The sequence below is a fragment of the Megascapheus bottae genome, chromosome 18 (genome assembly GCF_031878675.1).
Source record: "Megascapheus bottae isolate mThoBot1 chromosome 18, mThoBot2.hap1, whole genome shotgun sequence".
NCBI classification, from domain to species: Eukaryota; Metazoa; Chordata; class Mammalia; order Rodentia; family Geomyidae; genus Megascapheus; species Megascapheus bottae.
In genome coordinates, this window is record NC_143526.1 from 28,898,954 (window position 1) to 28,922,320 (window position 23,367).

A 23,367-nucleotide genomic window follows, 5' to 3' on the forward strand; every position below is an offset into this window, starting at 1 on the left:
ATGCATGCTAGGCAAGCACTCTACCACTAGGCCAAACTCCCGGCCCATGTCAGTACCATTTCTGTATCACTTCTAGAAAGCCTTCATTTACTCTCCTTCCCCCTCTTCTTTGCACTTCTGGACTGTGGACTGACCTCTGTTTATGCCTGTTAGAAACCTCTGTTTATGCCTGTTAGAATAATGATCATCCTGTATCTTTTTTTTTTTTTTCCTCCAGAGCTGGGGACCAAACTCAGGGCCTTGCACTTGCCAGGCAAGGGCTCTTCGCTGAGCTAAATCCCCAACCCCTCATCCTGTATCTTAATTGCTGTCTGTATTCTCCATTCAACTGTGAGTTCTTTTTTTTTTTTTTTTGCCAGTCCTGGGCTTGAGCTCAGGGCCTGAGCACTGTCCTTGGACTTTCTCAAGGCTAGAGCTCGACCACTTGAGCCTCAGCACCACTTCTGGCTTTTTTTCTATGTATGTGGTACCGAGGAATTGAACCCAGGTCTTTGTGCATGCTAGGCAAGTACTTTAACCACTAGGCCAAACTCCCGGCCCAACTATGAGTTCTTTAAGGGAATAGATTTTATAAAAATATAAAATTGTGATTGCATGCTAGCTTACATTGCCATTTACTGATTCCTGCTAATTTCTTTCTTTTTTTTTTTTTTTTGCCAGTCCTGGGCTTGAGCTCAGGGCCTGAGCACTGTCCTTGGACTTTCTCAAGGCTAGAGCTCTACCACTTGAGCCTCAGCACCACTTTCGGCTTTTTTCTATGTATATGGTACCGAGGAATCGAACCCCAGTCTTCATGCATGCTAGGCAAGCACTTTAACCACTAGGCCAAACTCCCGGCCCCTCCTGCTAATTTCTATGTGCAAGGAAAAAGTAGATGTTTTTTTTTCCATCTGCAAAATGAAAATGTTTTTTTTCTTTCATATATTTTTTATTGTAATTAATAGAAGGGTTACACTATATTTGCCAGATAGAAGGTGCATTACTTTACATACATTGATACCCTTTCTCATGTCTTGGTCCCCATTTTATATGATGTTTTTTGAAAGCAAGAAATGGGCATTACGATATGAGTGACACATAAAGGGAAGGCTTAAAAAGAATCTTAACATATGTGGTAGGGTTTTCCCTCAGGTTTCTGGTAGGATTCTTGATCATTAATAGCTATTTTTCCACTGATACAATATCTAGTTTTGTGGGAGTCTTAGCTATAGGAGACTGAGATAATTTTGAAACGTGAAACTGGTTCTCTTCTCTTGCTTGGCATCTTGGCAGCTTGATTTGTTTGGGGGAATGTGGTTGACGCATGTGCTCCCCCCTCCCCCTTCTATGAGACCTGTTGACAGAAACTCAATCTTGATTAAGGGAGTGCAGGAATGCATCCAGTTTCCACCATGCCTAGAGTTCTCTCATTTAAATAGTTGCCTTTAATTTTGGCCTGTTCCATTGCTCAGTAGACTGACCTATAGACTTTAAATTTTGAGGATATTCTGATACTGTTTTTAGAGAAACAGTGTGGTAAAACTGTCATGACCCAGCAATTACTTTTGGTTTTCTTTATGTCCTTGTGCTATAAGCCTTTATTGAAAAGGATCAGAGTTCTCAATGGATACATATTTATTGTTCCCATTTTGGGGTGGGGAGCAGTATGATGTTCTGATTTGGCTATACTATACCAGAAAATTGCTCCAAAGAAATGTTTAGAGGTCATGTTAGAAACAAATAATAGGTTGATTTTTAAAATTGTAAGTAGAGATTAGATGTATTTGGGTTTGAACCTCTTTCCATTTACCTTTCTGTCATCAAATGCAGTCTTAGCTCTTAGAGGACGGCTCTTCTGATGCTTGAAACCTGCTTCATAGGTTTTTTTTGTTGTTTTGTTTTTTGGTCATGGGACTTGAACTCTGGGCCTAGTGCTGTCCCTGAGCCCTTCAGCTCAAGGCTACCGCCCTATACCTTGAGCCACATCTGCACATCTGGTTTTCTGGTGGTTAATTGAAGAGTCTCATGGACTTTAGTGCCCGGGCTGGCTTTGAACTGAAATCCTCATAGCTCAGCCTCCTGAGTAGCTAAGATTATGGGGTAAATCACTATGCCCGGCTCTTTTTTTTTTTTTTTTAGTGCCACCATCACCTGGCTAAATTAATACCTTTCTTTAAGTTCTTGTATAAAATGTGTATTTTATAAAAATACACATTCATTTAAAAAGATAACTAGCCAGGTCCTGTGGCTCATACCTGTAATTTTAGAACATTAATCTGAGAGCAGTTTAAACTCAGCTCTGGCAGGCAAAGCATAGATACTCTCATCATCAATTAGCCACCAAAAAGCCAGAAGACAGGTGGCTCAAGTGGTAGAGTCCAAGCTTTGAGGAAACAAAACAAAACAAACCAAAAAAGCAGCACCCAGGCCCTGAATTTAAGTTCTAATATAAGGGAAAAAAATGAAAAGCTTTATAAAAATAATCTATAAACCGGGTGTCAGTGGCTCATATCTATAATCCTAGCTACTCAGGAGGCTGAGATCTGAGGATCGTAGTTTAAAGTCAGCCTAGTGGTAAAAGTCGACAAGACTTACTCCAATTAATCACCAAAAAGCTAGAAGTCCATGTGGCTGAGCGCTATCCTTGAGCAAAAAAGCCCAGGGACAATGCCCATGTTGCTGAGTTCAAGCCTCAGGATAGCCTTCCCCTCAAAAAAGGAAAAATCTGGGGCTGGGAATGTGTCTTAGTGGTAGAGTACGGGTCTAGCATGCATGAAACCCTGTGTTTGAGACCAGTCAGGTCTACATACTGAGCTTTGGGCTACATAGCTTCAGGATACCTGTGCTACATAGTATGGACCTGTCTCAAAAGAACAAAAGAAACTGGGTATGGTGCCTTGTCAGTAGTCATAGCTACCTGAGGCTGGGATCAGGAGGCTCACACTTTGAGGCCAACTTGGGTATAAAGTTCCAAGATTCTATCTCAACCAGTAATAGCTAGAAGTTATTTCAGCTATTTGGGAAGCTTAAGTAGGTGGCTCATGGTCTATGCCAACCTGGGCATAATGTGAGACTCTGTTACAAAAATAATGAAAGCTGAAAGGGCTAGGGAAGTGGTAGAGTACCTATCTAGCAAGCACAAGTTCCTGAGTTTGGTCCCTATACCTTCTGCATCAAAAAAAAGTATATTATAAAGATGTGAAGTGTAAGCTTGGAGCCAGTGGATTATGCTCATATTCCTAGCTACTCAGGAAGCTGAGATCTGAGGATCACGGTTCACAGCCAGACCAGGCATGAAAATCTGTGAGACTCTTATCTACAATTAACTACCAGAAAACCAGAAGTGGCACTGTGGCTCAAGGGGTAGTGTGCTATCCTTGAGCTGAAGAGAGAACTCTGGGACAGCGCCCAGGACCAGAGTTCAAGCCCCACAACCGGAAAAAAGAGGAGGAGAGAGAGGGAGAGGGAGGGAGATGAAGTGCTACATGAGGATGGTTGCTCACAGCTGTAATCCTAGCTACTCAGGAGACCAACCAGAGCAGGAAAGCCTATGAGACTCATTTCTAATTAACTGTCGAAAAGCTGAAAGTGGAACTGTAGTTAAGTGGTAGGGCACCAGCCTTGAACAAAAACTTCAGGAGTAGCCCTCAGGGCACACACACACACACCCCAAAAAAAGTGTGGTACCATTGGATAATGTCTGTAATCCTAGCTACTTAGGAGAGCCAGCCAGGAGAAAAAAGTCCACAGGACTTTATAATTTAAAATAACAATAATGAGGGCCGGGAGTTTGGCCTAGTAAAGTGCTTGCCTAGCATGCATGAAGACCTGGGTTTGATTCCTTGGTACTACATACATAGGAAAAAAAAGCTGGAAGTGGTGCTGAGGCTCAAGAGGTAGAGCTCTAGCCTTGAGAAAGTCCAAGGACAGTGCTCAGGCCCTGAGCCCAAGCCCAAGACTGGCAAAAAAACCCAAAAAAAACAAAAAAAAAACAATAACGACGACAAATGGGAAGCAGAGCTGGAGGCCTGACTCAGATGGTAGAGTGTAAGCAGAACAAACATGATGCACTGAGTTCAAGCCTCAGTATCACCAAAAAGGGGGGAAAAAGACAAAGGATTAAGTTTGAACATGTTCTCAGAGGTTTTGTTTTTTTTTAAGCAGCATGCTGTGAAATCCTGGGTTTTAGAAGGCTGAATATGATTGCTGCCTCTTACATTCCCATCTCTTCCCTCCCCCAGCTTTGGTTGACTTTATTACATTCTAGCCTGGGAATTGTTCCCAGTGACCTTGACTAGGCATTAAGATCATGGGAATCCAAGATTTTCCCATGTCGTACAGCAAGTTTGTTCATAAGAACAAGGAAACTTCCTTCTTGAAGCCAGGAGATTTTAACTATTGTCAGTCAATAGCGTCTTTGAATAGAAATGTGGTCCAGGAGAGCAAAAGTATCAGTAATTCAAATGGTAGTAATAAAAATTTTAGGTTTTTGGTGTTGTTTTTAACCAACACTGTTATTACTATTGTTAGGTGATTTTTTTTTTTTTTTTGGTAGATTATAGGACTTGAACTCTGGGCCTGGTGCTGTCTCTGAGCTCTTCAGCTCAAGCCCCACTCCCCATTTTCTAGTGATTATTTGGAGATAAGAGTCTCACATACTTTAGTGCCTGGAGTGGCTTTGAACCACAATCCTCAGATCTCAGCTTCTTGAGTAGCTAGTATTTCAGGCATGAGCCACCACCCCAGTTGTTATGTGATCATAGAGAACCTTTTTTTCTTTTATTTTCTTCTTGTCCTAAAACCTACAGAAGTTAGCTGGTGCTGGTGGCTTACACCTGTAATCCTATTTATCTAAGAGGTTGATACCTGGGGTTGTGGTTTGAAACCTTCCTGGGCAAGAAAGTCTGTGAGACTCTTACCTCAATTAACTATCAACAAGGCAGAAGTGGAGCTGAGGCTCAAGTGAGAGAACACCAGCTTTGAGCAAAAAAGTTTAGGGACAGCACCCAGATGCTGAGTTCAAGTTCCAGGGCTGGCACTAAGGAAAAAAGAAAAAAGAAAAGCAGAAGTTAGGTGTTTTCTACAATTTTCCCAATTTTTAGAACTTCATGTTTCTGCATTAAGGATGGTATTATAGTGAGTTATCAAAGGAAGAGTTCCCTGTGATGTAGAGTGATGTTATTGTATAAACCATATATTTGCTAAAAAGCACTTTTTTTTTGGTCATGGAACTTGAACTTGGCCTGGGTATTGTCCCTGAGTTCTTCTGTTCAAGGCTAGCACTCTACCACTTTGAGCTACAGTACCACAGTTTTCCAGTGGTTAATTGGAAATAAGGGTCTCACAGAGTTTCATGCCGCTGGTTGGCTTTGAACCACAATCCTCAAGTCAGCCTCCTGAGTAGCTAGGATTACAGGCATGAGCCACCAGCACCCAGCTTGTTAAAAGTACTTTTGAGGCACCAGAAATATTTTCTGAATTACTCTAATTTACTGAAAAGTTGATGAAATTCTACATGAAGTACTTAGCTACAATATACATTGGGTGATTTATCTTCAAAGTATAACGTTAGTGGTTTAGTGTAGATAAGATGAGCCTGCACTGGGAGTGCAGAGGTGGGAGGGTTTGGGGAGTTGGCATAATTCTCTGGTAAATGTAAGTGGGCATTATTTTAGGCGAGCACTCTACCACTAGGCTATGCTCCTGGTCCTAAGTGGGTATTATTCTAAGGAACATTTTCACAGTGTATATCAAGAACCTATGACTCAGCAATTATGCCTTTTAATATTTAGGGGGAATTATGGGTATGTACAGAACATTAGCTTCGAAAATGTTTTAGCAATATCTTTAAGGTAAAAATATTGGAAAAAGGCTAAAAATAGGGTATAAGTAATTGCACATTAGTCGATGATGTTCAAATTTATTGGCAGAAGAAATGTTCACAATATGCAAAGCAGATTCAAAATATCAATGATCCACTAAAAAATATGGTTGGATAGGGCAGTAGCCTTGAGCTGAAGAGCTCAGGAACAGTGCCCAGGCCTTGAGTTCAAGTCCCATGACCTCCCCCCACAAAAAATATATGGATGGGTTATAGTTCAATGAGTGATTGCTTGCGTAACATGCTTGAAGTCATGAATTCAGTTCTTAGCACCATAAAAACAGTAAGAAAAGCAAAGGTAAGATGATTGTTTGTATATGATGAACAGTATAGCAATACAGGATTTTTTTGTTGTTGTTGCTGGTTTTTGCCAGTCCCAGAGCTTGAACTCAGGGCCTGAGCACTGTCCTTGGACTTGCTCAAGGCGAGGGCTCTATCACTTGAGTCACAGCACCATTTCCAGCTTTTTCTATGTATGTGGTATGGAGGAATCAAACCCTGGTCTTGATGCATGCTAGGCAAGCACTCTACCACTAGGCCAAACTCCTGGCCCTTCTTGGGCCTTGAACTCAGGGCCTGTGAACTTCTTTTGTTCAAGGCTGACTCTCTACCACTCAGGGACAGCAACTAGGCCCTGAATTCAACCACAGGACTGGCAAAAGTAAGAAAAAAGAAAAGCCTCTTTTGGCCAAGTACCAGAGAGAGGGACCTGAGGATCTCCCTTCAAAGTCAGTTCAGTTAGAAAAGTAGTTTGTAAGACTCTTATCTCCCATTAACCACCAACAAGCTGGAAGTAGAGCCATGGCTCAAGTGGTGGAGTGCCAACCTTGAGTGAAAAAGCTCAGAGACAATGCCCAGGACCCGAGTTCAAGTCCTACTACTAGCATCCCCTTCTTTTCTGCCCAGAAAAGACAAAAGTTCGTCAGCTCATGGCTACCACCCTACCCTTGAGCCAGCCCTATTTCCCATTTTCTAGAGGTTAATTGGAGATGAGTCTAAGGTCCTTTTGTGCTAAGGCTGGCTTTGAACCTTGATCCTCAGATATCAGCCCCCTGAGTAGCTAGGATTACAGGCGTGAGCCACCATGCCCAGCAAAAAATCCTTTTTCTGGGGCCAGCAGTTTGGTTTAGTGGTAAGAGTGCTTGTCTAGCATGTGTAAAGACCCAGGTTCAATTCCTTGGTACCACATAACATAAGAAAAGCCAAAAGTGGTGCTGTGGCTCAAGTATTAGATTGCTAGGCTTGAGGAAAGCCCAAGGACAGTGCTCAGGACCTAAGTTTAAGCCCCAGGACTGGCAAAAACAAAACAACAAAAAACACACCTTTTTCTGATTTTAAACACATCCCTAACCCTTTAACTGTTGATTTGATACTGTGGCTTGTATTTTCCTGATGATTTTTAAAATTGCAATGTGGTTATGAAACCAAGATAGTTTCTAGGGATTCTATACTTTATACTAATGTGCAGCTAAATTTCTGAACTGTTCTTTCCTCAAAAGGTGGCCTGTTAAGAAGAGTGACATAAATAGGGAAAACCTGTTCTTCTGTATAAGGGTGACACAATGTCACAAGTTACAACGCCTTATTCCTTTGACGCCCCCTCGGACTTCATCAATTTTACCTCTTTGGATATGGAGGAAGATACTGAAAATGTAGACTCGTGGTTTGGTAAGTGTCTTGTTTTAGTGGTTTGCTTTGTGAAGATAGCAAAGATTGTAGGAAAATAAGTAGAGTCAGCACAGGTGGCTGATGCCTATAACCTTAGCTACTCAGTAGGCTGCGATCTGAGAATTGTAGTTTGAAGCTAGCCTGAGCAGGAAGTCCATGAAGCTCTTACCTTAAATTAGCTATCTGACAGCCAGAAGTGGAGGTATGACTCAGGTGATAGAATATTGTCCTTGAGCATAAAAGCTCAGGTTCAGCCAGTGCCCAAGCACTGAATTCAAGCCCCAGGACCAGCATAAAAACAACAATGAACTTCTATTTGTACGAAGTACCAAGACATCTGTGTTGTATAACCAAGAAAACTAGAAACAGTACCACTTGCATTTCTGAGTAGTTTATTAGGGATAAGAATCCCAGCCAGGTGCCAGTGGCTCACAGCTGTAATCCTAGCTACTCAGGAGGCTGAGATCTGAGGATTGTAATTCAAAGCCAGCTAGGGCATAAAAGCCTTGAGACTCTTATATCCAAATAACCACCAGAAAACTGGAAGTGGTGCTGTAGCTCTGTGCTAGCCTTGAGCTAAAGAGAGTCCCACATACCTTCCTTCTGGGGCTGGCTTCAAATTGTGATCCTCAGACGTCAGCTTCCAGATTAGGAATAACAATAATGTTAAATACAATTTCTTTCTTTTCTTTTTGGTGATCCTGGGGCTTGAACTCTGGGCCTAGGTGTTGTTCCTTCAGCTCAAGACTTCTGCCCTACCCCTTGAGCCACAGCACCACTTCTATTTTTCTAGTAGTTCATTGGAGATGAGTCTCAGAACTTCAGGATTTCTGTGCCTGGGCTGGCTTTGAAACACAATCCTCATTTCAGCCTCCTGAGTAGCTAGGATTACAGGTGTGAGCCACTGCACTCAGCTTGTTAAATACAGTTCCTAATTTGTTTTTTTCCTGGTCCTGGGGACTTGGGTATGTCCTTGAGCCTCTTTGTGCTGAAAGCTATCACTCTACCACTTGGGCCACACCACCACTTCTGGCTTTTTCTGAGTAGTTTATTGGAGATAGAGTCTCACAGACTTTTCTGCCAAGGCTGGCTTCAAACACAATCCTCAGCTCTCAGCCTTCTGAGTACCTAGAATTATAGGCATGAGCCACTGGTTCCTGGCTGCAGTTTCTAAAATTTACCCTACCAATTTTCAGACCTTAGTTCTAGCATATTGCTTTGTAGTTTTCTTTTAAATAGTCACATCAGTTTATACAGTTGTAATCAAAGTTTATATGCACAGAGTAATTATTACTGGGCTGACCCATCTTTACACTCTTTTTTTTTTTTTTTTTGCCAGTCCTGGGCTTGGGCTCAGGGCCTGAGCACTGTCCTTGGGCTTTTTCTCAAGGCTAGAGCTCTATCACTTGAGCCACAGCACCACTTCTGTTTTCTTTTCTTTTTTTAATATATATTTTTATTGTAATTAATAGAAGGGTTACATTAAATTGACTAGATAGAAGGTGTATTACTTCATATACATTGATACTCTTTCTCATGTCTTGCTCCCCATTTCCTTCCCCCTCCCCCTTCTGGTTTTTTTTTTTTCTATGTATGTGGTACCAAGTAATTGAACTTGGGTCTTCGTGAATGCTAGGCAAGCACTAGGCCACTACTGGGGCCAAACTCCTGGCCCCATCTTTACAGTTTCCATGAACTATCAGAACAAACCTTTCAGTGTTTTGTCCTGACCTTTGGGCAAGATAAAATTCCTTGAGAAAACATAGCCTTGCTTCTCTCTTACATAACCCACATTCTTGTCAGCTCACCCCAGTTGATGAGAAGCATTATGAGTAAAAGATGGCCCTTGTAATCCTCCAGTTTCTGGTGGTTACAGTTTTCTTTAAAGGGAACATGATCATGATAAATTTCGGTGGTAGATAAGGCTAGACATTGTATAACTTTAACTGTATCAAACAAAAATAAGGAACTACTCATAATAGAGAATCTGAACTTTTCTTTTTCTGTAGTGTATTGTTTAATGTTGCTAGTTTTCTTGGTGATTTTACAGTCTTATCTCTGATGTATTAGACACACGCATTTCTTTTGGTTGCTAGAACTTGTTTTTGCTAAATGAGTTGGAAGAGTGCTCGGAAGGGTCTTTGCTGTCCATTTGAAATTTACGGTGCTGATTTGTTTTGCTTCCTTCATGATAGTTTGAATGATCTTACCTTTTCACAGACAAGAAGGCCAATTTGGAGAACAAGTTTCCTGGGAACAATGGGATAGAAGAGCTTTTTCCTGCCAAGACTTCCTTGAGAAAAGCTAAACTTCAGCAAGGTAGTACCACACCTTTGAAATCAGGTAAGAAAACATTTTAGAAAAAAGAACTTTCTAGTTAGAAAGGTGAGGAATGTTTTAGGAGATTGAAGATCTAGGTAAATAATCTAAGTTCTGTATCTGTTGGTTTCTTATTGGTGAAATAGGCTATTTTTTTTCCATGATGAAGTTGTAACTAACCGCAGTACGTTAAAAAAAATCTCTTCAAACTTAAGGTAATATAGAATTTTATTGCCAGATCATGACAAAATTTTTTAATGACAAAATTTAATTAATGTAACTTAACTTAGGTCTGTCTGGGAACAAAATGGCAGGAGAAAAGATGTACTACTCAACATCATGTAAGAATTCTTTGAGTCAGGCATCTGATTTTAAAAGATGATGGACATTTAAAGTGGTAGTTACTATACTACATTTGCAAAATTTTGTCTGATCATGAGAAATATGCTTTAAAAGGTCAGAAATTTCCTTAAAAATGGTTCATTAGTAATAGTAGCATTAACGGCTCCAGTGGCTCACGCTTGTAATCCTAGCTACTCAGGAGGCTGAGATCTGAGGATCGTGGTTCAAAGACAGCCCAGGCACAAAAGTCTGTGAGATTCTTATCTCCAGTTAACCACGAAAAAACCAGAAGTGGTGCTGTGGCTCAAGGGGTAGGGCAGTAGCCTTAAGCTGAAGACCTCAGAATCAGTGACCAAGTCCAGAATTCAAGCCCATGACTGACCAAAAAAAATTCCATTTAGTTATGATTCACATATCACAGTGTACATTTGGAGTATTTTTCAATGTATTCAGTATTGCACAACTGTTATCATAATCTATTGAGAACTTTTAAAAATTATTGTGAAATTAAGGGGCTGGAAGTTTGGCCTAGTGGTAGAGTGCTTGCCTAATATGCACAAAAACTCAGGTTCACTTCCTTAGTACTACATACATAGAAAAAAAAAAGAGCCGGAAGTAGTGCTGAGGCTCAGGTGGTAGATCCTTGAGAAAGTCCAAGGACAGTGCTCAGGCCCTGGGCTCAAGCCCAGGCAAAAAAAAAAAATTCTGAAATTGAGCCTAGAGTGAGAGCGGGGCATAGTGGTAACCATTCTTGCTTAGCATACACAAAGTCCTGGGTTTGATTCCCTATACCATATACACAGAAAAAGCTAGAAGTGGCGTTGTGGCTCAAGCGGTAGCCACTAGCCAGTCTTGTGCAAAAAGTGTCCAAGGACAGTGCCCAGGCCCTGAGTTAAAGCCCCAGACTGGCAAAAAATAATAATAATAATTCTGAATTGGCCTCAATACTATCATATGAGAGCCATATTTTCAGTGAATGTGTGTAGTTTGTAGTCTGAGCTGCTAGGTGGACTTTCAAATAATGCTCGGACATTGGTGATATCTTTTCAGTTCAGAATCTGAACAAAAACTGGTATTCCTCTTTCTTTTCTTTTTGTATGCATTCTGGGGTTTTGCTCAAAGCTGGCACTCTATCACTTGAGCCACAGTACCACTTTTGGCTTTTTCTCTGTATTTGGTACCGAGTAATTGAACCCAGGGCTTCATGCATGCTAGGCAAGCACTTTACCACTTGGCCATGCTCCTGGCTCCTATATATGTGATTTCTAGCTAAAGTTTTATATTAAGTTATATATACATATATATATATCCACAAATACACATACATCCTTTGAACTAATTTATTTGGGATTTGAGTGCTGACTAGTTTTTCTTCTCCCACAGTTGATAACACTTACTACAAAGAGGCAGAAAAAGAAAATCTTATAGAACATTCTGTTCCATCAAGTACTTGTTCTTCCTTACAACTCGAGGGAGCCATATCAAAAAATACCCCAGCTCAGCCTCAGAGGTAAGATTGTTTTTAGCAGCTTAAAAGTTGTTAGTATAATAATAATAATGTTCAGAAAAATAATCAACAGATCACCTTTTTTTTTTTTTTTTTTTTGGCCCCTTTCTCTTTCTCGGGCTCGCTCCGGCCCGGCTCGGCCCCCTTTCTAGCTCAGGCCCCGCTCGCTCCGGCCCTGCTCGCTCCGGCCCCGCTCCCTCCGGCCCCGCTCGCTCCGGCCCCGCTCCCTCCGGCCCCGCTCGCTCCGGCCCGGCTAGGCCCCCTTTCTAGCTCAGGCCCCGCTCGCTCCGGCCCGCTCGCTCTTGGCCCCGCTCGCTCCGGCCCGGCCCTGCTCCTGGCTTGCTCTGGCCCCGCTTGCTCTGGCCCCGCTCGCTCCGGCCCGGCCAGCTCTCGCTTGCTCCTGGCTCTGCTCGCTCTGGCCCCTTCTCGCTCTGGCCCCGCTCGCTCCGGCCTCGCTGGCTCTGGCTCGGCTCGCTCCCGCACGCTCCGGTCCCGCACGCTCAGGCCCCGCTCGCTCCGGCCACCACTCGGTTGGGCTCTGTTCACTTCAGCTCAGCTCGCTTCTTTCACTCTCTGTCGCCGTCGCAGTCTTGTCTCTGCCACTTTTCCGGTTTGGTTGTGTCTCGTCTCTGCCACTTCCGGCTTGGTTGTGTATGTGGGATACCGAGGAATCGAACCCGGGTCTTTGTGCATGCTAGTCAAGCACTTTAACCGCTAGGCCAAACTCCCGGGCCCCAGATCACCTTCTTAATGCCATACTATCTAAGATTCTTTGTTGCTTCACTTAACACTTAGAAATTATAGCTTGTAAGCTTACTTTATAGATAAAACTTCATAGTTACTTGCCTAAGGCAAATTCAGAGGTAGAATTCAAGCATGATCTAAAGGCCTTGTGTGGATAAGTTTTACATTTTTTTCATGTAAAAAATGTCACTTTTTGTTCTTCAGTATTAAGCTTTTGTTTTTGTGTTTGTGTTTGTTTTTGTGGGTCATAGGGCTTGAACTCTGGGGCCTGGACACTGTCCCTGAGCTCTTCAACTCAAGGCTACCACCCTACCACTTGAGCTACAGCCCCACTTCCCCTTTTGTAGTGATTGGAGATAAGAGCCTCAGAGTCTTTAGTGCTCAGGCTGGCTTTAAACCTTGATCCTCAGATCTCATCTTCCTGAGTAGTTAGGATTACAGGCGTGAGCCATTGCACTTGGCAGCATTAAGCTTTTTTTTAATTAAAGAATTTATTAACATTGATTTTTACATTACATTTCAAACGATGTGCCACACTTGAGCCACAGCGCCACTTCTAGCTTTTTCTGTGTATATGGTTCTAGGGAATCAAACCCAGAACTTTGTGCATGCTAAGCACTGCATGATTACCACTATGCCCTGCTCTCACTCTAGTCTCAATTTCAGATTTTTTTTTTTTTTTTTGCCAGTCCTGGGCTTGAGCCCAGGGCCTGAGCACTTGGGCTTTCCTCCAGGCTAGTGCTCTACCCACTTGAACCACAGTACCACTTTAGGCTTTTCTATGTATGTGGAACCCAGGACTTGAACCGTGGTCTTAGTGCATGCTAGGCAAGCACTCTACCACTAGGCCAAACTCCTGGCCCTAGTCTATCATCTTAGATAGCACTTAGTAAGACCTTGCTTTTTATATACAGTTTGCTAATCTTGGCTTTTTGCTTGAATTTTTAAAAAACAATTAATACAAATAATTAATATTGGCAATTGATATCACTACATTACTATTAATATAATTGATACATTTCATCTGTTTTTTTATTATTACTCCATTTCCACTTTGTCTTTTAAATATTTATTTACTTCCATATGTATTCTTTTATTCACTCATGCAGGGATGGAACTCAGTGTCTTGCATATGATAGGAAAACACTTCCACGGAGCTGTATTCTCAACTGTCATCCAGATACTTGTTAGCGTTGTAGCATTTTAATTCAGCTATTGGTTGAACATGATCCTCTCATTCTTAGCCTCCTAGATAGTTAGGATGATTACATGTATGAGCCACTAGTGCTGTGCCTTATTTTTCCTTTCCTTGGTTTCCCATTGCCTCTTTTCCCTTCCCTTCCCTGCATTCTGTTTTCTTTTCCTTTCCTTTCTTTTTCTACTTTTTCTTCAAGATTAAAGTGTATTTAAGAGAAGTAAGCCAGGCTCTGAGACACCAATAGCACATATTTTCTCTCATATGTGAAGCTAGATCTAAAATACACTAGGACACGATAGATTATATAGGACTCTAGGCATTCACACACAGTGAGACCAGAAAAGGATACTCTTAGGGGAGGAACACAAAGGTGCCTGTGATCATATAAAATAATATTTATTGAAATGAATTCCAGGCAATGGAAACAAGAAGGTTTTTGTTGTTTTCTTTGTTCATTTATCTGTCCTTGGGATAAGGGGAGGAGGGCACAGAAATAGAGGGACAAATGGTAAACAAATGCAGCAATGATACTTACTAGTCACTATATTGAAAATAAACTAGGAAACTTTTAGGTGGAGATGGGAGGGAAAAACTGGAAGAGAGCAGAGAAAAGGGTGACATTGCCCAAAAAGAAATGTTCTCATTACCTGACTTAGGAAGCAGTAACCCCTCTGTTACTTTATAATAATAGTTAAACAATATATTTTCTTTCTTTGCCAGTCCTGGGGAACTGAACTTAGGGCCTGAGCACTGTCCTTGGTTTTTCCTTAAGACTAGTGCTCCACCACTTGAGCCACAGCACCACTTCTGGCTTTTCTATGTATGTGGTACTAAGGAATTGAACCCAGGTCTTCCTGCATGCTAAGCAAGCACTCTACAACTAGGCCAAATTCCCAGTTCAAAAATATATTTTCTAAAAAGCATGTTATGAAATAAGCTGATGTAACTAGTAAAAAAATTAATACATATATATGGATTTAAAAACTTGGAATATTATATATACCAAAATATCAATACCGTGAAGGAGGTTAGATTTCTGAAATATAGACAGTAATACTTAACTTTTTTTTTTTTTTTGCCAGTCCTGGGGTTTGAACTCAGGGCCTAGGTACTGTTGTTGGACATTTTTTGCTCAAGGCTAGGGCCTTGCCACTTGAGCCATAGCACCACTCTGGCTTTTTCTGTGTATATGGTAACGAGGAATCAAACCCAGGGCTTTGTGCATGCTAGGCAAGCTTTCTACCACGAGGCCACCCTCCCATCCCTAATACTAAACTTTATTCTAGCCTTTGTAGTAGAACCAATTTCCACATTTTTGAAGAACATGTCTATAGGAGATGAATTCATTATGAAATAATTTTGTCAATTACTCTATCATAGACGATCTACAAGGCTGTCTGCTCAGAAGAATTTGGAGCGGAAGGAAAAATGCCAGATTCAAATGAAAGCAAAGAGATGTGCAACACCTGTTGTCAGCAGTGAAATTCCACCTTTCAAGAAAATGAAAGTGTAGGTAGCCACTGCTTGTAACTGCTACAGGCAGGCATCCCAGGCCTCCTACCACTAGTGTTGGACTTAGACCTTTGAGTGAACATGGAGAATTACAAAAGGGTACAGCAGTAGTGTGTTTGGGCAGAATTCATACTAGGAAAATGAGGTTTTTCTCAGAAGCCCTTAAATTATATCTTAGTTGTCCAGCCTCACACTTGTGCCCCCCATTTGCAAGAGAGCATATTGAACTACGTAAAATATCTTTGATTTGTTGCTGCTATGGTCCAAATTTAGGTTTTAGTAATAAGAAAGGGATGAAACAGTTATTAGCATCTAGCTGACTATTGGTCCATAATCTGATGTTGTATTTCCTGAGTCACCACTGCACAGCTCTCACTTGGACTCCTCACTTGTGGATTTCTTCACAGTTTACTTAGTGGAGGCATTGTTGTGTATGGTCTGATGGTGCTTTAGGGAGTATCTTGTAGTGAAAGCATGCTTGTTATCCTAAACATGAAGATATTTAAGCTTATGTTGTCAGTTTGGGGAGGAGGGTGGTAGGAGGAATGCTTTAAGGAATTCAAAGTGTAGTTTTTGTTGTTATAACTCAAGGTCTCACAATGAAAAGAAGCCAAAGGAGTTTGAAGAAGGCAGTACTCAAGGTACTTTGAAAAAGAATGGATCTTCCCCAGAGAAAGCCAAGGGCAAACCTTCTTTGACTTGTGTGCCACCTGTAAGGTAAATAACTAGAATACAAACCAGTATATTTGTATTATAATGCTTGGGAAAATGTCCTGGACAGGAAAATTCATGAGATTTTTATCTTTAAATAACCACCAAAAAAAGCCAGAATGGCTCAGAATGGTAGAATACTTATCCGTTAGCAAAAGCAAGCTCAGGGATAGAGCCCTGGAGTTCAAGCTCCAGGACGGGCATATACACATAAAAAGTACAAAAGGAAAAGATTAGTAAAAGCTCTTACTACCAAAATTAGACAGTTTTTTCAGTCCTATTGCATCTTTACTTAAGTAAATATACTTTATTTTCAGTCAGTTAGTAAACAACCTTTGGGTTCTGCTTTTGAAATGTGGTAGTTAATTTTTTTTTTTTTTGGTTGGTCATGGGACTTGAACTCTGGGCTTGGGTGTTGTCCCTGAGCTTTTCAACTCAAGGCTACTACCCTACCCTTGAGCCAAGCCCCACTTCCCATTTTCTAGAGGTTAATTGGAAGTAAGAGTCTCAGGTTCTTTTTTGCCCGGGCTGGCTTTGAACCTTGATTCTCAGATCTCAGCCTCTTGAGTAGTTAGGATTATAGGCATGAGCCACTGCACTCAGCTTTTAAAGTATGCTGCTTAATTAATTTTGTGGGACTGGAAGTGTATCCTAGTTGTAGAGTGCTTGCCTAGCATGCACGAAGCCCTGGGTTTGATTCCTTGGTACCATAATACACAGAAAAAGCTAGAAGTGATACTGTAGCTCAAGTGGTAGAGTGCTGGCCTTGAGAAAGCTTAACAACAGTGCTCAGACCCTGAGTTCAAGCTCCAGTTCAGGCAATAAATAAATGAGGCAGGGCATTGGTGCTCATACCTGTAATCCTAGCTACTTAGGAGGCTGACATCTGAGGGTTACAGTTCAAAGCTAGCCCAGGGAGAAAAGTCTATGAGACCCTTGTCTTTAGTTAATCACAGAAAACCCCAGAAGTGGCACTGTGGATCAAAGTGCTAGATTTGAGCCAAAGGAGCTAAGGGATAGTGCCCAGGCTCAGAGTTCAAGCTTCAGGACCAGAAAACCAAAAAAAAAAAAAAAAAAAAGTCTGAAGTGAAGCTGTGACTCAAGTTGTAAAGTGGTAGCCTTGCCTAAAGAATGCTCAGGGACAATGCCCAGACCCTGAGTTCAAGCTCCTGGACTGGTAGGGAGAAAAGAAATCTAAGCTCATGTGTGTACTAGATAATATTTATGCTTTTGATTACTATTTTATTGTAGATTAAAAACAGTCTATAGTACCTTGCCTATAATAACCTTCAAATGATTCTGAATCATTGAGCCTCCTTCTCCTCTTTTGCTTCTTAGGCAGAAGATTCTAAAAAGTACTGAGGAACAAGAGTTAGAGAAAACATTGAAAATGCAGCAGGAAGTGATGGAGATGCGGAAAAAAAATGAAGAATTTAAGAAGCTTGCTCTTGAAGGAGCAGGTCAGTTTGGCTATAGTTGAATCTTAATTTTTGGTCAGTCATGGGGCTTGGACTCTGAGCCTGGGAACTGTCCTTAAACTCTTCAGCTCAGGGCTACTGCCTTACCCCTTGAGCCACAGAGTCACTTCTGGTTTTCTGGTGGTTAACTGGAGATGAGTCTCATGGACTTTTTAGTGTCTGAGCTGGCCTTGAACCATGATCCTCAGATCTCAGCCTCGGTAGCTAGGATTACAGGTGTGAGACACCATGCCTGGCTAGGGTTTTTTAAAAAATTATTATTATTGTTGTTGTTGTTGTTGTTGTTGTTGTTGTTTGTGGGGCTTGATCTCCGGGCCTGGACACTGTCCCTGATCCTCTTTGTGCTCAAGGTTAGCCTTTTAACACTTAAGCTACAGTGCCACTTCTGGTTTTTAATTGGACATAAGAATCCCATGGGGGGTGGGGGTGGGGGGAGGGAAATGGGGACCAAGACATGAGAAAGGGTATCAATGTATGTGAAGTAATGCACCTTTCATCTGGTGAATGTAATGTAACCCTTCTATTAATTACAATAAAAAAATATATGAGGGCCAGGAGTTTGGCCTAGTGGTTAAAGTGTTTGCCTAGCATGCATGAAGACCCGGGTTCAATTCCTCGGTACCACATACATAGAAAAAAGCCAGAAGTGGTGCTAGGCTCAAGTGGTAGAGCTCTAGCCTTGAGAAAGTCCAAGGACAGTGCCCAGGCCCTGAGCTCAAGCCCAGGACTGGCAAAAAAAAAAAAAAAAAAAATATATATATATATATATATATATATATATGAAAAAAAAAGAAAAGAATCCCATGGGGTCTTTTTTGCCTAGGCTGGCTTCAAACTGTGATCCTCAGATTTCAGCCTCCTGAGTAGCTAGGATTATAGGCATGAACCACTGGTGCCAGATGTATTGATTGATTCATTGCCAGTCCTGGAGCTTAAAGTCAGGGGAGGGGGAAAAGGGGGAGCTAAGCAATGTCCTTAGGCCTTCTGAAGGCTAGAGCTCTACCACTTGAGCCACACACAGCACCACTTCCAGCTTTTTCTGTGTGTGTGGTACTGAGGAATTGAACCTAGGTCTTTGTGCATGTTAGGCAAGCACTCTACCACTAAGCCAAACTCCTGGCCCCTATTTTTTTTTTTTTACTTTTTAAATGCAATAAAGCAAGGCAATAGAGAAATGTATTAAGGGAAATGGTAGGCCTGAGGGAAGTGACTCAAGAGCCCATGCCAGTTTTTCTGTTAACTGTTATTCCTTTTTCTTCTAAAGCTGAGGAAAAGAGAGCTGAGGCAAATTGTGGCTACTGAGGAAAAGTATGAGGGAAGTGGTCACAATTCTGCTTTGCTTTGGCAGGCAAAGAGCTGTTATAGTTACTTGTGTCATCAGAGCTTTAAAGTTCTGCTTACTCAGAAAAGCACCATGGAGATTAAAGAATTTGCCTCTTAGAGAGGCTGAGTTTATTTTTTTAAGTCAGTCAATAGGGTTAAGTCAATCCATAGAGTTAAGGAATATAGTTCAAGACTTGACTGGAATTGACTAGCACTCATGAAGCCCTGGGTTAGATCTCTAGCAAAATACACACATACACATAGTAGGTGTGCACACGTAGAGTGAATCCATAGTTTTGTTTTGTTTTGTTTTGTGGGTCATGGGGCTTAAACTCCCTTGTGTGCTGTCCCTGAGCCCTTCAGCGCAAGGCTACTGCCCTACCCTTGAGCTAAGCCCCACTTCCCATTTTCTAGAGGTTAATTGGAGATAAGAATCTCAGGTCTTTTTGTGCCTGGGCTGGGTTTGAACCTTGATCCTCAGATTTCAGCCTCCTGAGTAGCTAGGATTACAGGCGTGAGCCATCACGCCTGGCTCCATAGATTTTTGTACCAGAGCCACCACGCCTGGCTCCATAGAGTTTTGTACCAAAAGTGTTCTGGTGGCTATATCTGGGAAATGAGATTCTTTCCTCCTTGAGTTATCTAGTTTACATCTGATCAAAAGACTTCATCAATTAGGGTTCATGTCGCTGACTTATTGCAAGTTTTGTGTTATAGATTGATAGTCAACAAAGTTAGATCTATGGTAACAGAAATACTAAAATAACTATAATAGGTATAGTGGCTCACGCCTGTAATCCTAGTTACTAAGGTGGTTGAGATCTGAAGATGAAGGTTCAAAGCCAGCCCTGGCACTAAAGTCCCTGAGACTCTTATTTCCAATTAACCACTAGAAAACCAGAAGTGGTGCTGTGGCTCAAGTGGTAGGGTGGTAGCCTGGAGCTGAAGAGCTCAGAGACAGCGCCCAAGCCCAGAGTTCAAATCCTAGAACCAACAAAAAAGAAACTTAACAATTATTCTCTGTTCTTAATGTTCTATATATTTTACTCTGCTCCACACTCAGGGCAACCTGTGAAGAAATCAGTGAGCCAGGTCACCAAACCTGTTGACTTCTACTTCCGCACAGATGAGCGAATTAAACAACATCCTAAGAACCAGGAGGAGTACAAGGAAGTAAACTTTACCGCTGAATTGCGAAAGCATCCTGCTTCTCCTGTAAGTTAAGAAGTTAACTGAATATTCTTGTTGCTAATTTGGTAGCATTCAGATGTAGTATTGGTATAATTGAAAGAAGCCTGTAGTGAATTAAGGTTGATAAAAATTCTCTGTACACTACAATTTTGGACAAATTGCTCTAACCCTTTTGGAATAATCTTGCTAAGTTCCTGTGAAAATCGAATTTGAATGTATATAAGGCTGAAGAGCAGTCTTGCCTGTATTCCTAGCTACTCTGGGCAGAAAAGTTCTCAAGACTCTATCTTCAGTTAACTAGCAAAAAACCAGGATAGAGTGGGCGAAGTGGCTCATACCTGTAATCCTAGCTACAGAAGGCTGAGATCTGAGGATCAAGCCAGCCAGGCACAAAAGGACCTGAGACTTTATCTCCATCTAACTTCCAGAAAATGGGACACAGGGCTTGGCTCAAGGGTGGGGTGGTAGCCTTGAGCTGAAGAGCTCAGGGACAGAGCCCAGGCTGAGCTCAAGCCCCATAACCCACAAAAAGAAAACCCCCAAAAAACAGGATAGATACATGACTCAAGTAGTAGAGTGCTGTAAGTAGAGTGTGAACTACTGAATCAAAGCCACTGAATCAGCCAAAATTAAAAAAAAATTATATACATATATATGCACATACATATATGCACTCATGTATACATGCACACATATATGTATATATACATGCATACAGCTGTGCATTATATACAGCTGAAGCCTGGAGGAATCAGGACAATCATACTTTGAGAGCAGTGAGTGAAAAATTAATGAGATCTTTTTTGGCGGGTGGTGGGGAGTGGAGAATCGGGGCAGTTGGCCTGGAACTCAGGATTTGAGTACTGTCCCTGAGTTCTTTTGCTCAAGGCTAGTATTCTACTGCTTTGAACTGTAGCTCCGCTTCTGTTTATTTGGTGGTTAATTGGAATAAGAATCTCATGGACTTTCTTGCCTGGGTTGGCTTTGAACCATGATTCTTAGATCTCAGCTTCCTGAGTAGCTAGGATTACAGACATGAGCCACCACTGCTCAGCTAATGAGGTCTTATCTCAACAAACAAACTGGCCATGCTGGGCATATATATCATATTTAGTTACATAGAGTACTAGGTAGGTGGATTATAGTCTAAGGCAAGCCTGGGAGAAATGCAACACTAAAAAGGCTAGGGAATGGCTAAAGTGGTAGAGTATCTGCTCTGCAAACTCGGGGCTCAAAGTTCAAACCCCAATGCTACCACCAAAAAGAAAAGAAATCCAGGGCTGGGAGTTTTGGCCTAGTAGTAAGAGTGCTTGCCTAGCATGCATGAAGACCCAGGTTCAATTCTTTGGTATCACATACATAGAAAAAGCCAAAGTGGTGCTGAGGCTCAAGTGGTAGAACTCTAGTCTTGAGAAAGGCTCAAGGACAGTGTTTAGGCCCTAAGTTAAGTCCCTAGGACTGGAGGAAAAAATTGACAAGTTGATGAATGGAATAGAATAGTATGTTTAGAAATAAATCCACAGAATTACACACATTTGATTTTTGACAAAGCCAAAAATTATTTTGGACAGAATGTCCTAGTCCTGAAGTGTGAACTCAGTGTCAGGGCTCTGTCACTGAGCTCTTTTGTTCAAGGCTAGTACTTTACCATTTGAATCACAGCTCCACTTCTGGCTTTTGTGATGGTGAATTGAAAATAAGTCATTGACTTTCCTTACCTGGCTGGCTTTGAACCTTAAATCTTACATCTTTGCCTCCTGAGTAGCTAGGATTACAGGCCTGAGCCACCAATACCTAGCCAAAAGGCAGACTTTTTAACAAATGGATATCTACATACAGAAGACTGGAACTGAATCTGTGTCTTATTCTGTATGAAAATAATTCAAGATAGATGAAAGACCTTAGTGTGAGACCCCAAATACTGAAACTACTACATGAAAGCATAAGGAAAACACTAGAAAGATAGACAAAAGCAACATTCCTAAAAGGACTTCAGTAAATAAGAGCAAGAATTGATGAATGGGATGCATTAAAATTAGAACTTATTTCACATCAAAGGAAAACTGTTACCAGAATCAAGAAAACAATCCACAGAATGGGAGAAAATCTTTCCTGACTATTCATTGGACAAAATCAATATCCAGAATATATAAAGAGCCCAAAACAATGACTAAATGGGATAGTGAATTGAGCAGGCATTTCTCAAAAGAAAAGACACAGAACTGGTCATTAATGGTCCATGCCTGTAATCCAGCTACTTTGGGGGTTGAGAATAGTAAGATCTCTGTTTGGCACTGGCAGAAGATTTCACAAGACTCCTCAACCCATTCATTACTGGATGCATCAGTGTGCACCTATCAACCCAAGCTTCATGGAGGCTGAGATTGGAAGGATCTGGGTGTTAGGCCAATCATAAAGTATCCATGAAAGAAAGGCTAGATGTGGTGGTACATAACCTTGTCATTCCAGTGTACAGAATTATAGAGAAACTTATAATAAGTAGATTGTGGTCAGGCATAAGCCTTGGTGGAAAATGAGACCCTATCTTAAAAATAACTAGGGAAAAATAGGTCTGGAGACGTGGCTCAGCAGTATAATAACACATTATCAAGCATAAGAGTTCAAATCCTGAGTATAGCCAAAAAGTAAAAAGTAATATAAATGGCTAATAAATACATGAAGAGATGTCCAATATCCTTAGTTATAAAGGAAATACAAATCAAAATGACAGTGAGATTCCATTTCATCCAATGCAGAATGGCCATCATCAAGAAAAATAAGTGCTGGTGAGGATGTGGGGGAAAGAAATTCTGATTCATTATCTATCAGTGGGAATGTTAACTAGTTCAATCACTGTGGAAGTCAATAGGAAGATTCCTCAAGAAATAATAGAACTACCATATGATCCTGCTATAACACTCTTGGGCATCTAGGCAAATGAATGTAAATCAACATAGAGAGAGATACACGCTCACCCATATCTACAGCAGCACTATTCACAGTAGCCAAGATGTGGAACCAGCCTGGTGCCTAACAACCAATTTTTTTTGTCAGTCCTGGGCTTGAGCTCAGGGCCTGAGCACTGTCTTTGGACTTTCTCAAGGCTAGAGCTCTACCACTTGAGCCTCAGCACCACTTCCAGCTTTTGTCTAGGTATATGGTACCAAGGAATCGAACCCCGGGTCTTCGTGCATGCTAGGCAAGCACTTTAACCACTAGGCCAAACTCCTGACCCCCTAACAACTGATTTTTAAAAAAATATGCTACATGTTGGGTGCTGGTGGCTCACACTTATAATTCTAACTACTCAGGAGGTTGAGATCCGAGGATCATGGTTCAGAGCCAGCCTGGGCAGCAAAGTCCATGAGACTTTCATGTTTAATCACCAGAAAACCAGAAGTGGCACTATGGTTCAAAATGCTAGAGTGCTAGCCTAAAGCAAAAGGACCTCGAGGACTTTGAGGTCCAGGCCCTGACTTCTAGTCCCACAACCAACAAAAACAAAGTGCTACAT

At 41.5% G+C, this 23,367-nt stretch overlaps 1 protein-coding gene across 6 annotated transcripts in view; it reads left to right on the forward strand.

The window, feature by feature from the left end:
- Positions 1–23,367, forward strand: part of Tpx2 (TPX2 microtubule nucleation factor) — a 53,566-nt gene that overhangs the window by 14,753 nt on the left and 15,446 nt on the right. For all 6 annotated transcript variants that reach the window (XM_090352135.1, XM_090352137.1, XM_090352133.1 and 3 more), the window contains 7 exons: positions 7,360–7,528; positions 9,749–9,871; positions 11,573–11,699; positions 15,019–15,147; positions 15,742–15,867; positions 17,200–17,321; positions 19,726–19,877. In XM_090352135.1, coding sequence (XP_090208261.1) covers positions 7,423–7,528; positions 9,749–9,871; positions 11,573–11,699; positions 15,019–15,147; positions 15,742–15,867; positions 17,200–17,321; positions 19,726–19,877 — 885 coding nt within the window. In that variant the 5' untranslated portion in view covers positions 7,360–7,422. The remainder of the gene's footprint in view (positions 1–7,359; positions 7,529–9,748; positions 9,872–11,572; positions 11,700–15,018; positions 15,148–15,741; positions 15,868–17,199; positions 17,322–19,725; positions 19,878–23,367) is intronic.